This window comes from Balaenoptera musculus, chromosome 20 (assembly GCF_009873245.2).
Source record: "Balaenoptera musculus isolate JJ_BM4_2016_0621 chromosome 20, mBalMus1.pri.v3, whole genome shotgun sequence".
In the NCBI taxonomy this organism is placed as follows: Eukaryota; Metazoa; Chordata; class Mammalia; order Artiodactyla; family Balaenopteridae; genus Balaenoptera; species Balaenoptera musculus.
The window spans coordinates 45,006,402-45,024,632 of record NC_045804.1 but is presented as its reverse complement, the minus strand read 5'-3'; the positions used below and the strand labels follow the sequence as shown (position 1 = coordinate 45,024,632).

At 36.1% G+C, this 18,231-nt stretch overlaps 1 protein-coding gene and 1 non-coding gene across 4 annotated transcripts in view; both read right to left on the bottom strand.

Annotated features, from left to right (window-relative positions):
- NSRP1 (nuclear speckle splicing regulatory protein 1) overlaps window positions 1-18,231 on the bottom strand; it is a 52,767-nt gene that overhangs the window by 3,029 nt on the left and 31,507 nt on the right. For all 3 annotated transcript variants that reach the window (XM_036837209.1, XM_036837210.1, XM_036837212.1), the window contains exons 3-6: window positions 13,660-13,716; window positions 2,594-2,722; window positions 1,478-1,685; window positions 508-616 (exon numbers count right to left, since the gene is read on the bottom strand). In XM_036837209.1, coding sequence (XP_036693104.1) covers window positions 508-616; window positions 1,478-1,685; window positions 2,594-2,722; window positions 13,660-13,668 — 455 coding nt within the window. In that variant the 5' untranslated portion in view covers window positions 13,669-13,716. The remainder of the gene's footprint in view (window positions 1-507; window positions 617-1,477; window positions 1,686-2,593; window positions 2,723-13,659; window positions 13,717-18,231) is intronic.
- Window positions 7,141-7,281, bottom strand: LOC118887609. Its single transcript, XR_005018084.1, has one exon. It is a non-coding gene; the product is annotated as a U4 spliceosomal RNA (small nuclear RNA).

Here is an 18,231-nt window from a genome sequence, read left to right as displayed (position 1 = left end):
TTTAATATAATTTAAATTTAAACAGCTACAGGTAACTAGTGGCTACATATTGGATATGCATTTCTAAGCCCTTGATTACGTGAATCTTATGTTTTATGGAGGCTAGGTCCTATTTATGAAAAAAATATACTTCTCTTTTTGGGAGGAGATATGGGGATATATGTATATGTATAGCTGATTCACTTTGTTATAAAGCAGAAACTAACACACCATTGTAAAGCAATTATACTCCAATAAACATGTTAAAAAATATATATATACACTTCTCTTTTTATATACTATCTGAACATGCGTGTAGAATTACTATAAAATAAAAATAAACTTGAACTAAACGTTTTTTAATTAAAAAACTGTAAATCCCTAGTTATTCCTTCAATTAGGACAGGTTTGGCTAACAACACAATATGCAATACTGCAATCCTCTACTTCCAGAGAGTTAAAATGATCCCACAATCACAAATCATGAACAGTATCTTTCTTCTACATATTCCATATGCCACATCTCACCTGGCTTCACGAAAGCTGCATGTAGGTACTTCCTCCTCACCAACTGCTTGATTTAATAGGTGCCTATAAAATCCACTGAGATCGCTCTGCTTGGTTACATCCAAACGTGCTAAGAGAATGAAAGCAAAAGTGAGAATAATATATTCAAAAAGGCAAAATGCAGTTCAGTTTCACAGGCATAGAGTATGTAACACAGTGTATGAACTAGTCTCTAGATCTATATAGCCTTCAGGCCAAATTCGGCCTGCTGCCTGTTTTTGTAAATAGATTTTTATTGGAATGTAGCTCTGTCTATTTACTATCTGGTCCTGAGTGGTGCTCTAGATGAATACATAGTACATGCTTAGACCAAGCCTTATACATTTGGTTTTCTTCCACTTAAAGTTGATAAGCATTTGCCAATTAAGCTATTTGTAAGTACACATTTTACTTAGACCTTGAGAAACGACCAGGAGTAGAAAGCAATGAAGTAAAGCACTAAGGTATTCTTTGGCCTCTGCACATCTTTGTTCTTTCTTGAATTAATGTTATTCTTTTTGTAAATGCCCAGTTAATGCTCCTTGGGCAATGTTACTCTAGTTTTCTCATCCCAGGAAATATAACTAGGATTTCAATCTCAGTTTATACTGCTTTTGACAAATGCCATGCTTTCCATGCCTTGTAATCTATGTTTTTACATTTGAAATCATTTTCTAAGGCAATGACTTGTGATAATCATAGTTTTAAGCAACAAAGTGAGATGTAATTGAAAAGTTCAGTAGAAGTAACAGTTACTAAGAGTGCAACTGTGTTTTTAGTTAAAATCTCCTGTTTTATAATATACATAACATCATATATCTTGTACCCTGTATTCATATACATAAATTATGACAACATTATAATCTAAAAGTTCAGTGACGAGCAAGTGGCTAACCACAGGGCAGAACTCTCCTGTTTGTTTCCTTCTACTCCTCTCCCTCTTCCATTTCACCTTCAAGTGCAGCAGCCCTCTTTTCTCTTTCTTCCTCTTCAGCTCTCTCTTGCAGTTTTTTCTTATAAGCAGATGTTACAAATGCCTCTTTATCATCAAATTCTCCCTTTTCCATTTCTCGTTCTCTTTGTATTTTCTTTTCCATTCTTTTTTCCTGTTCCTTTTTTCTAATCTCAACTGCTTTTAGTAAGTTGTGAATGTACTTGGGCTAGGGGGAAAAAAGTAAGATTATTTAGGAAAGAGTCAAAGATAATTAACTGCTAATATTCTATTTTTATCATGAATTTATTACTATAGAAATTCATTAAGATAGAAATCCAAATAAATAGGACTGTCAACTTCTCAAAATTCAATATAAATTTACTAGCAAGATAATAAAATTCTTTTCAATAGAAATTTAAGTATAAAAACAAAAAATTATTCAAAATGGCATTTTTAAAAAATCTCAAACTAAATAGGTCATTTTCCCACTGTTTTTCTCTCCCTTTTTACAAAATGGTATTGTCTTACTTCTTCAACAGATACGTGAATAGGAAGGCTTCTGACTAATTTTTCACATTAGTTGAAATACAATCATTTAAAATAGCAGCTTTAATATCATTTTACAGCACCACTTTATCTGTAGATACTGTAAGATGTAAAGATCCTTAAATACCAGTCTGTGCTTTGTGAAAGAATAAGAGTGATAGAAAATTTGAACTTATTTCAATCTCCACACCCTAACTTGTTTTTTCAAACTAAAAATACGACCATGTTACACGCAGATGATTCAGTTACCAGCTAGGAAGCAATAAAAAATTATAAGACACCAAACATGAACAGGAGAAGAAGCAGTACAAAGACTTCCTTAGGAAAAACTTTCAAAAAATAATCTGCAAAAGTTTTAAAGCAAAAAAACAAAATTTATAAAATTGTTAGATAATTCTCTTGCTCCTGTTAGGATACGAAATATATAGTTTCCTAGGTTCTCAACCAAATCCATACTATCTGGAACTAGGGGCTCTTCACACTTCAAATACCTAAAAGCTGTTTCTCAGATCATTCTCATGTTGAAATAAGCGTAAGATACAAAATGCAGGTCAAGGTCAAAGAAACTTTGTATTTTCAGCTACAAACCTTTCGGTCTTTTCCCAAAAGCAATTTTGGATTACTTTCTTCCTTTTTTTTCTGCATTTCATCATAAATACTGTCATATTCATATACAGTAGAATCTTCTGCAAGGGCTTTCTGGATTTCCAGTTTGGTCTTTAAAGAAAACATTGAACATGTTTCAAAAATATGAGCCAACTAATAGATACTACAAAAAGTCTAAGTAATTCTTTTGAGACAGGATCATAAATCAGAAATATATCATAAAAATTGTATCAATCACATTTTAAACTTAAAGCACTTAGAACAGAACCTGACAGAGAGTTAAGTGTTCAGTAAACATTATTATCTATTCACTTGTACATAAACAGAATCATCTACAAAAGGACCAGGGTATGACTTAGAAACACCTAACCTTAATTTTGAGATGCCTATATTACATATTAAACTTTCTTATCATTTTTACTTGTGTTACCAAATAAAATGTTCAAGTTTCAAATGGTAGGAAATAATTTTTTTTTTGGTAATTGAAAAATACTTTATTTTTAGAGATGTCACCTTCAGAATTTAAAATAAGCAGTATATTCACTACAGAAATTACAATACAGGTAGTTAAAAAAAAATTTGTCTGTGATATGTTTTTCATAAAAATATTTTAATAGGGACTTCCTTACTGGCACAGTGGTTAAGAATCCGCCTGCCAATGCAGGGAACACAGGTTCAATCCCTGGTCCAGGAAGATCCCACATGCCACGGAGCAACTAAGCCCGTGTGCCACAACTACTGAGCCTGCGCTCTAGAGCCTGTGCACCACAACTACTGAAGTCCACACGCCCTAGAGCCCACGCGCCACAACTACTGAGCCCACGTGCCTCAACTACTGAAGCCCGCACACTCTAGGGCTCACGTGCCACAACTACGGAGCCCGTGTGCTGCTACTACTGAAGCCCACGCCTAGAGCCCGTGCTCTGCAACAAGAGAAGCCACCACAGTGAGAAGCCTATGCATTGCAACAAAGAGTAGCCCCCACTTGCCGCAACTAGAGAAAGCCCGTGCACAGCAATGAAGAAGACCCAACGCAGCCAAAAAAAAAATTAATAATAATAATAAGGAAATATTTATTTTCATTGAAGTATAACTTACATTATGATTTGACATTTGTATACATTGTGAAATGATCACCACAGTAACTCTAGTTACCATCTGTCACTATACAAAGTTACCAAAAATTTTCCCCTCGTGATAAAAACTTCTAAGATTTACTTCCTTAGCAATTTTCAAATCTGCATACAATATTACTGACTATAGTCACCATGCTGTACATTACATCGCCATGACTTATTTACTTTATAACTTGAATTTTGTATTTTTTTCTCTTTTTTTAATACATTTATTTATTTATTTTTGGCTGCGTTGGGTCCTTGTTGCTGCGCAGGCTTTCTCTAGTTGCAGCGAGTGGGGGCCACTCCCCGCTGCAGTGCACAGGCTTCTCACTGCGGTGGCTTCTCCCGTTGCGGAGCATGGGCTCCAGGTGCGTGGGCCTCAGCAGTTGTGGCTCGCGGGCTCCAGAGCACAAGCCCAGTAGTTGTGATGCATGGGCTTAGTTGCTCTGTGGCATGTGGGATCTTCCTGGACCAGGGCTCGAACCCATGTCCCCTGCATTGGCAGGCGGACTCCCAACCACTGCGCCACCAGGGAAGCCCCGAATTTTGTATTTCTTGATCCCCTTCATTGATTTCACCAACCCCCCCATCCCCCTCCCCTCTGGCAACCATAAATCTTTTCTCTATGAGTTTTGTTTTGTTTTATCATTTTGTTTTTTAGAGTCCACATATAAGTGAAATCATATGGTATTTGTCTTTCTCTGACTTATTTCACTTATTAGCACGATATCCTCAAGGTCCATCCATGTTGTTGCAAATGGCAAGATTTCTTTTTTTTTTAATGGCTGAGTAATATTCCATTTGTGTGGCATGGAATACTTTATCCATTCACCTGTCAATGGACCCTTAGGTTGTTACCATATCCTGGCCATTATAAATAATGCTGCAATGAACACAGGGGTGCATGTATCTTTTTGAATTAATATTTTCATTTTCTTTGGATAAATACACAGAGGTGGAATTGTTGGATCATATGGTAGCTCTATTTTTAATTTTTGAGGACCCTCGACACCATCTTCCAAACTGGCTGTACCAATTTACATTCCCACCAACACTGCATGAGGGTTCCCTTTTCTCCACATCTTTGCCAACACCTGTTATATGTTGTCTTTTTGGTAAGTCATTCTGACAGGTTTGATGTGATATCTCATTGTGGTTTTTTTTTTTTTTTTTTTTTTTTTTTTTTTTTTTTTTAATTTAATTTTATTTATTTATTTATTTATGGCTGTGTTGGGTCCTTGCCTCTGTGCGAGGGCTTTCTCCAGTTGTGGCAAGTGGGGGCCACTCTTCATCGCGGTGCGCGGGCCTCTCACTATTGGCCTCTCTTGTTGCGGAGCACAGGCTCAGCAATTGTGGCTCACGGGCCCAGTCGCCCCGCGGCATGTGGGATCCTCCCAGACCAGGGCTCGAACCCGTGTCCCCTGCATTGACAGGCAGACTCTCAACCACTGCGCCACCAGGGAAGCCCTCTCATTGTGGTTTTGATTATTATTTCCCTGATGATTAGTGCTGTTGAACATCTTTTCAAGTGCCTGTTGGCCATCTGTATGTCTTCTCTGGAAAAATGTCTACTTAGATCCTCTGCCCAATTTTTTTTCTTAAATTAATTTTTATTGGAGTATAGTTGATTTACATTGCGTTAGTTTCTGCTATACAGCAAAGTTTATCAGCTATACATGTATCTGCCCATTTTTAATTGGATTGTTTTTTGTTTTTGAGCTGTATGAGTTCTTTATGTATTTTGGATATCAACCCTTTATCAGATATATGACTTGCAAGCATCTTCTCATGTTCAGTAGGATGCCTTTTTATTTTGTTGATGGTTTCCTTCACTGTGCAGAGCTTTTTAGTTTGACGTAGTTCCATTTGTTTATTTTTGCTTTTGTGCTCATTGCCTTTGGAGTCAGATCAAAAAAATATCACCAAGAATGATGTCAAGAAACTTACCACCTATGTTTTCTTCTGGAAGTTTTATGGTTTCAGGTCTTACATTCAAGTCTTTAATCAATTTTGAGTTAATTTTTGTGCATGCTGTACACTAGTGGTCCAGTTTCATTCTGTCACATGTGGCTGTCCAGTGTTCCCAATACTATGTGTTGAAGAGACTGTCCTTTCCCCATTGTACATTCTTCCCTCCTTTATCATAAATTGATTGACTATATATGCATGGGTTTATTTATGGGCTCTCTATTCCGTCCCATGACCTATGTGTCTGTTTTTATGCCAATACCATATTGTTTTGATTACTATAGCTTTGCAATATAGTTTGAAATCAGGGAGTGTGACACCTCTTGTTTTGTTGTTCTTTCTCCAGATTGCTTTGGCTAGTCGAAATCTTCATGGTTCCACACAAATTTTAGGATGGATTGTTCCATTTCTATGAAAAATGCCCTTGGAATTTTGAAAGGGAATGCACTAAATCTGTACACTGCTTTGGGTAATATGAACATTTAATCAAAATTAAGTCTTCCAATTCATGAGCATGGAATCTTTCCATTTATTTTTGTCTTCTTCAATTTCTTTCATCAATGTTTTATGGTTTGCCATGTACAGGTCTTTCACTTCCTTGGCTAAATTTATTCCTAGAATTTTATTCTCTTTGATGCAACTGTAAATGAGATTGTTTTCATAATTTTTTTTTGATAGTTCATTGATAGTATATAAAAACAACAGATTTCTGTATATTAATTTTGTATCCTGCAACTTTACTGAACTCATTTATTAATTCTAACAGTTTTTTTTGGCAGAGTCTTTATAGTTTTCCATATATAAAATCATGTCATTTGCAAATATTAATAGTTTTACTTCTTCCTTTCCAATTTGGATGACTTTTATTTCTTTTTCTTGCCTAACTGCTGTGGCTAGGACTTCCAATACTATGTTGAATAAAAGTGGCAAGAGTGGGCATCCTTGTCTTCTTCCTGATTTTAAGGGAAAAGGTTTCAGCTTTTCACCATTAAGTATGATGCTAGTGGTTGGCTTGTCATATATGGACTTTACTATGTTGAGGTATGCTCCATGCATATCCACTTTGTTGAGAGTTTTCATCATAAATGTAATGTTGCATTTCAACAAATGCTTTTTCTGCATCTATTGAGATAATCATTGATTTCTGTCCTTCATTTTATTAATGTGGTGTATTACATTGATTTGTGGGTGTTAAACTATCCTGATATCCTTGGAATAAATCCCACTTGATTATGACATATGCTCCTTTTAATGTATTATTGAATTTAGTTTGCTAATATTCTGTTGAGGATTTTTGCATCTATGTTTATCAGGGATATTGGTCCATAATTTTCTTTTCTTGTGGGGTCCTTGACTGGTTTTGGTATCAGAATAATGCTGCTCCATAAAATAAGTTTGGAAGAGTCCCCTCCTCTTTCTTTTTTTAAAAATTTTATTATGCAGTCTCTGCAGAGACTGTCAAAAATTGCCAGTGCCGACAATATTTCAAGTCGTCATGGAAAGGTATGGGGAAAAGTTTTCAATTAGCAATAATCACACCTCGGATAAACCTCATTGGCTGTGATACTGCCACTGTACAAGGCCCCCCTCTTCTGTTTTCTAGAAGAGTTTGAGAAGGATTGGTATTAAATCTTCTTTAAATATTTGGTAGAATTCACCAGTGAAGCCTGGTCCTGGACTTTTGTTTGTTGGGAGTTGATTACTGGTTGAACTCCTTACTAGTAATCAGTCTATTCAGATTTTCTATTTTCCCATGATTCAGTCTTGGAAGATTGTATGTTTCTAGGAATTTATCCATTTCTTCTAGGTTGTCCAATTTGTTGGCATATAATTATTCATTTTCTCTTACGATCCTCTGTATTTCTTTGGTATCAGTTGTAATTTCTCCTCTTTCATTTCTGATTTTATTTATTTGAGCCCTTTTTCTTAGTGAGCCTAACTAAAGGTCTGTCAATTTTATCTCTTCAAAGAACCAGCTCTTCAGTTCACTGATCTTTTCTATTGTCTTTTTAGTGCCTACTTCTTTTTTTTTTTAATAAATTTTTATTATTTATTTATTTATTTATTTATGGCTGTGTTGGGTCTTCATTGCTGCACGTAGGCTTTCTCTAGTTGCGGTGAGCAGGGGCTACTCTTCGTTGCGGTGCGTGGGCTTCTCATTGCGGTGGCTTCTCTTGTTGCGGAGCATGGGCTCTAGGCACGCGGGCTTCAGTAGTTGTGGCTCATGGGCTCTAGAGCGCAGGGTCAGTAGTTGTGGCGCACGGGCTCAGTTGCTCCGCAGCATGTGGGATCTTCCTGGACCAGGGCTCGAACCCGTGTCCCCTGCATTGGCAGGTGGATTCTTAACCACTGCAACACCAGGAAAGTCCCTTAGTGCCTATTTCTGCTCTAATTTTTACTATTGCCTTCCTTCCGCTAACTTTGGGCTTCATTTGTTCTTTTCTAGTTCTTTTAGATTTCAGATTTTTGTTTCTTGAGGCAGGCCTGTATTGCTTTAAACACCCGTCTCAGAACTGCTTTTGCTGTATCCCACAGATTTTGGTATGCTGTATTTCCACTGTCTTTTGTCTCAAGGTATTTTTTATTTCTCCTTTGATATCTTCATTGCCCTATTGGTTGCTCAGTAGCATGTTGTTTAATCTCCACATATTTGTGATTTTTTTCCAGTTTTCTCCTTATAATTTCTAGTTTCATACCACTGTGGTTGGAATGATGCTTGATATGATTTCAATCTTTTTAAATTGATTAAGACTTGTGTTGTGGCCTAGCATATGTTCTATCCTAGAGAATGGTCCATGAGCACTTGGGAAGAATGTGTATTCTGTTGCTTTTGGATGGAATATTCTGTACCTATCTATTAAGTCCATCCAGTCTAATGTGTCATTTAAGGCCAATGTTTCCTTATTGATTTTCTGTCTGGATGATCTACCCATTGATATAAGTGGGGTAGTAAAGTCCCCTGCTATTATTGTATTGCTGTCAATTTCTCCCTTTAGGTCTGTTAATGTTTGCTTTATATATTTAGGTGCTCCTATGTTGGGTGCACAAAAATCTACAAGTGTTATATCTTTTGTTGGACTGATCCCTATATCATTATGTAATGCCCATCTTTGTCTTTTATTAAAGTCTCTGTTTTAAAGTATATTTTGTCTGATATTACTATCCCCACCTTTCTTTTAGTTTCCATTTGCATGAAATATCTTTTCCCATCCCTTCACTTTCAGTCTGTGTGTCCCTACATCTGAGGTAAGTCTCTTGTATACAGTATATAGATGAGTCTTGTTTTTTTACCCATTCAGCCATTCTACGTCTTTTGATTGGAGAATTTGGTCCATTTACCTTTAAAGTAATTATTGATATGTATGTACTTATTGCCATCTTGCTAATTGTTTTCTGGCTGTTTGTAGGTCCTCTCTAGGGAAATACTTTAATGTTCCTCCTCCTGCTTTCAGGCCATCAAAATCTTATCTAGAGTTTCAGGCCAGCTCACCCCCTACCTCTTAAATGAGGCCATCTCTGAGGGCTTTTACCCGCAATGAGGTCTTTCTTTTGAAGTCTGATGGCACATTCTGTACTGCAATATATAGTTCCTAAGAATACTCCTGATGTTATTACTTTCTAATTATTTCACAAATCTTGGCCTCTTGTCCCAACTTGTAAGTTCCTGAGGTACAAAGAGTACACATTTTAACTTCTTCTTTAATTGGTACATTGCCTAATGCAATGTGGAACATAAAAGTGATCCTTTTAAGTGATAGGGTGATAGTATAAATTATTCAAAGAACTGACCTGATATTCTCAGGTTTTTACATGTCAACAATTAGACTGGAATGATGTACATGCCAAATTAAAAACTTCTTTTCTGGAATATTGCTTAAGATATTAAAAAATAATTATTTTTTTAAACATTTCAACATTTACTTTAACCTCAGAGCAACAATGATTCTCCTGCCTACATGGTGAATTAGCACTGCTACTCCTTCCCCAAAACCAACCTGGAAAACTCAGACGAGGAAAACATGGAATCCAAGAAATCATCACCATCACACCAACAAAAAGCAAGGGAAACAGGACACTAAATTGTTTTAAATTGATAACTTGCTTTTTTGTATATTTGGAGAGCGGCAAGAGGGCATGTGTGTAGATATAGGGTACTGTTAATTAACCTAAGTCCCAAAATATATAAAGTAAAAACTGAACAGAAATCTAAGGAAAAACAGACAAGTCCAAAACTATAATAGGGGATTTTAACATATGCCTCTCAGTAATTAAGAGACCAAAAAAATTAGTATGAATATATATGGATTCACACAACTGGCCAAAAAAAACCATTTAGAATATTTTTTCAATCATCAAAGGAATATTTATTCAAAACTACTGGACCACACAGTTAATCTCAACACATTTTTTAAAGACATGAAACAATACAATGCATCATCCTGGAACACAAAGAAATCATGTTAAAAATCAATAACAAAAAGGAAACAAAAAACCCCTATATGTTTAAAAATTAAGTTCTAAATAACCCACAGATCAAAGAAGAAATCGTAACAGAAATTAGAAAATATTTTGAACTGAATAAGAAGTACTACTTACCAAAAATTTGTGAGATAAGCACAGCTATACCAGTGCTTAGAGGAAAATGTATAGCTTTAAACACATTAGAAAAGAGAAAGGGCTTTTGAAAACAGCTATGCACTCATTTCAAAAGTAAGAAAAATAACAAAATAAACCCAAAGAAAGCAGAATGTAGAAAACACTAATTTGTCAGGACAGAAAGTAATGAAGTAGAAACAAACTTATCCCACTAAATCTTGGGACTGTCAGACTTTTATATCTTTTTCAATCTGGATAATTACAGTGGAAGAAAAGGACAATCACAGGCCAATCTCACCGATGATTAAAAAAAAAAAAAAAACTCCTTAACACTTAAAACAAATATCCTTAATGAAATTTTAGTAAACCAAATGCAATGGAACATAAAAAGAATACTCTATACCTACGTTGTGTTTATATCATTTACGTGAAGTGATCATTACTGATTTTCTAAAGTTAAATTGATCTTTACTGGTATGAATATAGTTCACTCATGACTTTCAAAAAATAAAACACAACAACAAACAAAACCTCAAACCAAGACCAGAAAAGAACTTCCTTAGCTTGAAAACAGATATCTACCAAAGACCTACAGGAAATATTATTTTAATGATGACATATTAAAAGTTTTTCCAGTGAAATAGGGAATAAGATAATAACGTTGACAACATCAGTTCTGTGCACCTGATGGCCAGATAAAAAAACTGATGGGAGAGGAGAAGAGGGGAGAAAAGGGAAGGGGAGAAAAGAAAACAAAAAAAAAAAAAAAAAAGAGAAAAGAAAAGAAGGACTTCCCTGGTGGCACAGTGGTTGGGAGTCCGCCTGCTGATGCAGGGGACATGGGTTCGAGCCCTGGTCCAGGAGGATCCCACATGCCGCGGAGCAACTAAGCCCATGCGCCACAACTACTGAGCCTGTGCGCCACAACTGCTACTGAGGTGTGCCACGGCTACTGAGGACCACGCGCCCGGAGCCTGTGCTCCACGATGGGAGAGGCTACTGCAGTGATAGGCCTGCTCATTGCGGTGGGGGGTGCCCTCGTTTGCCGCAGCTGGAGAAAGCCTGTGCACAGCAGCGGAGACCCAACGCAGCCAAAAATAAATAAATAAAAAATTAAAAAAAATTAAAAAAAGGAAAGAAAAGAAAAGAAGAAAGGTCTAACAGATAAAGTACCCCATTTCTAAGAGTATTTTCTCTTAGATTTAGTAAATGCAATCAAGGTGGTATTCTTCATGATAAAAGTTAGTTTGAGATTAAAGCAGAAGACAAGAGTTGAATCATTCTAGTGGGGAAAATAAGGTGAAAGGTAGTATAGCAGCAGCAGGCAGGTGAGAGGTAGAAGAGCTGTAGCAGCATCCCCAATTTCCAGGCAAATTATGAAAAAGTCCCACTATCAGAAAAAGTGGATTTGAACAAGCCAGAGTTAAGAATAAAATTAGATTTGGGACTTATGCTTTAAGTGAATAAGAAAAGGCAACACAGGGACTTCCCTGGTGGCACAGTGGTTGGGACTCCATGCTCCCAGTGCAGGGGGTGGCCCTGGTTCGATCCCTGGTCAGGGAGCTAGATCCTACATGCATGTTGCAACTAAGGAGCCGGGTCAATCAAATTAATTAATTAATTAAAAAAAAAAAAAGGCAGCAAAAAATGTGAAAAGAACACTAGAAAACAAGATACCTACATGACTTGGAGAAGTCACCAGACTCTCTAGAACTAATTCTCTTATCCATATAGTGAAGAAACTGAACTTGATGGTCTCTCTAAAATTCTGAGCTCTAAAATTCTAATTCAAAGCACTCCAACACTTATGCTAAAGAATCAAAGTTTTTAATGTTATGTGTATATTAAATCATTTTGAGGCTGCTAAGTTACATGTTATATCTCATATGACACTAAGATATTATCTTAAAGTAACTAAAAACATAATTCTGTGCCCATTCCCCAAGGAGGCAGTAAAACACAGTGGCTAAAAGCTTGGGCTCTGCAATTTCACTGCCTGGGTTTGAACACAACTTGACCATTTACTAACTATGAGATCTCATCAAAGTCACATAAATCTTTTTTGCCTTCATTTCCTCAACTACAAAATAGAGATTATAAGAGCAATTATCCTAAAATAGGACTGCTGTAAGAATTAAAGATAACTCTTAGAAAGGAGTTGCCATAATGTCTGGCTCATAGAAAGTGCTTAACAAATTTATCCTTATGCAGGATTCTAGATACACAAGGGAAAAACAGGTGCCAAAAATTAAAGAAAATGTGGAGGAAAAGGAATTAAAATTGAAAAGAAAGGTACTTTGCCATTGTTTAATTTCATTGTTTTCTACTGCAGCTAAATCTAAAATACACTGGTACAGTAGGAGAAAAATTACTAAACCTCCAGGCCTAGTTCTGTAATGAGCTGCGTGATCATGAGGGGTAACATCCTTTTGAAGTTTCAAACTTCTTTATCAGGCCCATGGGCAGGTTTGTGAGAATTTTAAAAAGATAATGTATGTATAAAAGTACTTGGAAATACTATACAGTGTACATAAATATAAGGTGCTAGCAAGTCTACCAAAAATCACCTGATATTCCCCTTCCTTGCTAGATGAGTTTGAAATAATTATAAAACTGTAAAATCACTTTGGTTGGGGCTTCCCTGGTGGCGCAGTGGTTGAGAATCTGCCTGCCAAGGCAGGGGACATGGGTTCGAGCCCTGGCCAGGGAAGATCCCACATGCCGTGGAGCAACTAAGCCTGTGTGCCACAGCTACTGAGCCTGCGCTCTAGAGCCCACAAGTCATAACTACTGAGCCCACGTGCCACAACTACTGAAGCCCACATGCCTAGAGCCCATGCTCCACAACAAGAGAAGCCACCACAATGAGAAGCCTGCGCACCACAACGAAGAGTAGCCCCCGCTTGCCACAACCAGAGAAAGCCCGTACACAAAGACCCAACGCAGCCAAAAAATAACTAACTAACTAAATAAATAAACAAATTTATTTTTTAAAAAAATCATTTTGGTTGATCTTTTGTTTTTTTTTTTAGCAAGTAAGCTCATTAGCAGGAATTATTAAACCATGTAATCCATCGTCAGACTAAGTCATCTGAAAGCAGAAATGGGTTTAATCTACAACACAGCAATAAGGAGCTAATTCTTCCCTGTGTTTTGCTCCTTTAAAATTTATACAAGAAATCTGAAATCTATGTAAATCAAGAAACATCTTATACATTTTCAGAAAACAAGTGTCAAGATAAAATTTTTCCTTATACACCCTTATTCTTTTTAGTCTCAGGTACCTAGACACCAAAACTGATACTTTAAAATGTGAGCTGAACTACTTACTTCACCAGATGCATTTAATTCACCCTTCTACCTTACCTGTTTCATTGCTTGCTTCTTAGCAGCTTCTCTCTGAAGGCTTTCACTCACGGAGGTCTATAAAACAGGAAAATGCTGTCACTGTTTCAACCAATTTACAACTTCTTTTCCAGTATTCTGGTTGGCAACAAGTCCCTTACTTATGGTTAAAAATAGAAAGATAATATTATGAATTAAATTAACATTTTCAAGGTCTTCACCCTAAACTTTAGGAAACGAATGAATCTTCATTATAAATCATCAGGGTGTAAGAGAAAATAAAATGGTACAGGACAAGATGAGGTAACATGGGTTTTCAGTTCCAGCTTCACCACTAAGTTGTTAAACTTCTATGGATTTCAATTTGCTTTGTGTACATATGTGAATGTGCGCGTGTTGAGTGTGGGAAAATTGGTCCCTTCCAATACTAAAATGGTATGATTCCCAGCAACAAAAAGCACATTATTTTAATATTCACCACTGAATATAGTGTATCAAACTCTTAGTACATGCTGAAGGCTCAGGGACAGCCAGGACTATCTGTCGTTATTATCATTCAATAAATATGTACTGAAAAGCATACCATAACAGGCATTGTTCTAGCTCCTGAAGACAGCAGAAAAACAAGAACAGTCTCTGTGCTTGAGAGATAAATGGTCTGAAAGGGAAGACAAATAACTAAGAGAGATAATCACAATATAAATGTGATAGGCAATATAACAAAGGGATAAAAAAAGGGCTGCAGGAGAACAGAGCAGGAGACTAAATGTATAAGGAATCAAGAAAGCCTTCCCAAAAGAGATATGACATTAGACCTCAATCAAAAGGAATTTCAGAGAAGACAAGAAGAGTACAGAAAGTAGTAACCACATGGGCAAAAGTAAAGACTTGCAGCTAAGAAAAGAAATATAATTAGAATACTTAGGAAAAACTGTTCCCTTAAAAGTATAAGGCCTTGTAAATATACTAACCAACAATGAAATGTACACACTAAAGGGGTGCATTTTATGGTGTGTAAATTATACCTTAAAAAAAAAGACTACTAATGAATTATAGTTCTCTAGCCTATTGACATTTGCTATTTCCAGCTGTATAGTATCAACTGGTGCCTCCTTTGTTTTCCATGGCAACAAACAGAACAAAATAAACCTATTTCTAGTTTTCTATGACCATGCAGATGAATAAAGTTAACACACAAAAGCCAGACAATAATAACAGAATACTTACTTAATAAATTAAAAGAAGTGTACAGGCAGAGACTAAGTTTTACTTTAGGTGACAGTAAATTGACTCCAACTAGAGGAAGAGATGTTGATAACAAAAATAATAATAGTAGCTAACATCTATAGAGCCAGGTGCTATTATGCTAAGTTTATTACTTGTGTATTACATGTATTACTCATTTAATTCACATGTCCCTGTTATGTAATATGACACATTTTTCACTCATTAGAATATAAATTTTAAACATGAAAATATTAAATATTATAGTAAGTATATCTCATGAAATTCTAATGCATTTTGTTTATTTGTTTTTTCACGGCTTGTGGGATTTTAGTTCCCTGAGCAGGGATCAAGCCCGGGCCCCACCAGTGGAAGCACCAAGTCCTAACCACTGGACCACCAGCGAATTCCCTCCAATGCATTTTTATGTCTCAGTCTTTCTAATTAGTGTATACTAAATATGTTTTTCTTGATCATTGAGTCAGTAATGTCCTCAGGATTGACTAAAAGAGTAAATCCCCAAATGCTGGACTTCTACTTATTTTTATTACTTTTTCCCACCTCTCCTCCAGTCAGTCACAGTTCACAGGCTGTTACTTTCAAACTGGTTGCTTCAACCTGAACTACTGAACTTGAAAAAACAAAACACAAGTCTATGACTTTTTAGACTTTTATATAATGTAGAATAAGCAGACTGGGAAGGGCCTTCCAATGTAAAGTATATGTACTTTGAAATATCTCAAGAGACTTTGTTTTCATGCTTATAGCTGTTTAGAAGGATGAAGTCTGACCTTTGAAAAACATCAGTTGTTATTACTTACGGGGTTGATAACATATGGAGAGAGTAATTTTACAGATCCTATCCACCAACTTATATCCCTGGAATTCCAAGAGCATCAGTGGATAAAGAGGTAATTCTGAACCTATGCTGAAAAACTCAGGGAGGACTGTCTCCTTTTGAAGTTCATGTCTCAGTTTTCTAGCTAAAGGAACTCTAACAATGATTATTAGTGGTGATGGCTAAAATGTCAACAACCTGTTTAAATACATATACACAAAAAACTAAAAATGAAAATAGTAGCAATAAAACTTTTGCTTCAGTAATAGTGATCCTATATAAAAATCAGTAAATGTATTAAATGACATTTTAATCTTTATCTTCTACATAACAAGCATAAGAAACTGTAGTCTAGATTCATACTGGAGACAAAATAACTGGTAAAATTAAACACAAGAGCAATAAGATTTTATATTTTAAAGGTCAAGTCTTTCTAAGTTTTAAGAGATATCCTTAAATTAAAATACCAATACAAATGTTAAGACAACTTTTAATTTAGTCTGGTTTCCATGAAAAAGGATATGCAAGAGAAGAAAAAAATGAGAAAAGCAGGTTGTCCTGCATAAGTCAGGGAAGGTTTCACCTTATTGAACTCAGCAAGAAACAGATTTCATACATGTGCCCTATGAATAAAACAAAACTAAAATATGTAATAACTGCCAACATGTCAGCCTCTAACTTTAGAGTTCCTATACTGCATGGCATAAGGGGGAAGTACAGAATAACGGTCAAAAGTGTAGGCTCAGGAATATGACTGACTTTCAAACTATTCCCTCTCTCTTACTAGCTGTATTATTTCAGATATGTTACTCATCTATATAATAGTACCTATCTCACTAGGTTGTTTTGAGGATTAAATGAGATAACATGTAAAAAGTACTTGACAAGTATGTGGCTTATGCAAGTGCTCAGTAAAGGTTAGCTATCATTACTACCATTATTATTACTATGCTCGTATTTAAGAACATTTTGGGTTGAAGAAATGTTTATATTTAAACAAATTAAAATCAAGTTATGTGAAAACAGTAGTTATAAGTTTTTTTCCCTTGGAGTATTACAGTTAAACCAAAGTGTTCACCAGAAAAGCATGTACACTATGTTCCACTTTACAGTATATTTATCAGTGTGTTTAATAAACATAAGATTGGCTTACTTGAAGTTGGACAATATGATTCAATTTGCATCTACTGAAATAGAAGAGTCTATCCTGTTGAATATTTAAAAGGCTGTACATGTTTTCTTTTGTGTGTTAAGATTCCTTAAGGTTTCATACTGAGTACACCAAAACACAGGAAAATAGAGGATGCAAACATTTGAATCCTTTACTAGCCATGGGAGCTATGGCAGAGCTAGAAATGGGTTTTCTAGAACTAAGAGTGGTTTTACAAGCAACTATAAATGAAAATACATTGCCCCAAAGCATGAGATTAGAAAGAACTCTTCTTTTTGAGAGAGTCCTCTGTTGTGCTGCTGTAATAATCATTGGATGATAGGAGGTGATAGCAAGGAATGACCAAATGAATGGACATCCTCCTTTAATAACTGCCCGGTTTGGGGTGGGAGTTCTTGTTAAAGAAGTATATTTTTTTAAACTTTATTTTGAAGTAATTATAAATTCACTGGAAGTTGCAAAGAAATGTACAAGAAGGTCCTTCACCCAGCACCCCCCCGCAATGTGAGCATTTTGCATAACGAGTAAAATACCCACACCAGGAAACAGACTTTGGTATAAACCACAAAGCTTATTCAGATTTCACCAGTTTTACATGCAAAATCTGTGTATGTGTATAGCTCTATGCTATTTTATGACATGTATAGATAGTTTCGTGTAACTGTCACCACAATCAAGATACTTAACTGTAACATCACCACAATATTCCTTAGTGCTACCCTTTTATAGCCATACCCACCTCTCCTCCCCTCCCCACCCCCATCCTTAATCACTGGCAACCACTAATCTGTTCTCTATCTCTAAATTATGTTACTTCAAGAATGTAACATGTTAAATAAATGGAATCATTTCTCCCCTCCCCACCCCCATCCTTAATCACTGGCAACCACTAATCTGTTCTCTATCTCTATAATTATGTTACTTCAAGAATGTAACATGTTAAATAAATGGAATCATTTCTCCCCTCCCCACCCCCATCCTTAATCACTGGCAACCACTAATCTGTTCTCTATCTCTATAATTATGTTACTTCAAGAATGTAACATGTTAAATAAATGGAATCATTTTGAGACTAGCTTTTTTCACTCAGCATTATTTTAAAGGAATGTATTTTGCTTAGTACAGATATTACAAAACACTTCAGTTCTTGCCACAAAATATTCTAGCCTGCAAGTGACCTAAGGAAATATAGCTGTTAAAAACTGATGATGGGGGCTTCCCTGGTGGCGCAGTGGTTAAGAATCCACCTGCCAATGAAGGGGACACGGGTTTGATCCCTGGTCCGGGAAGATCCCACATGCTGCGGAGCAACTAAGCCTGTGCGCCACAACTACTGAGCCTGTGCTCTAGAGCCCGCGAG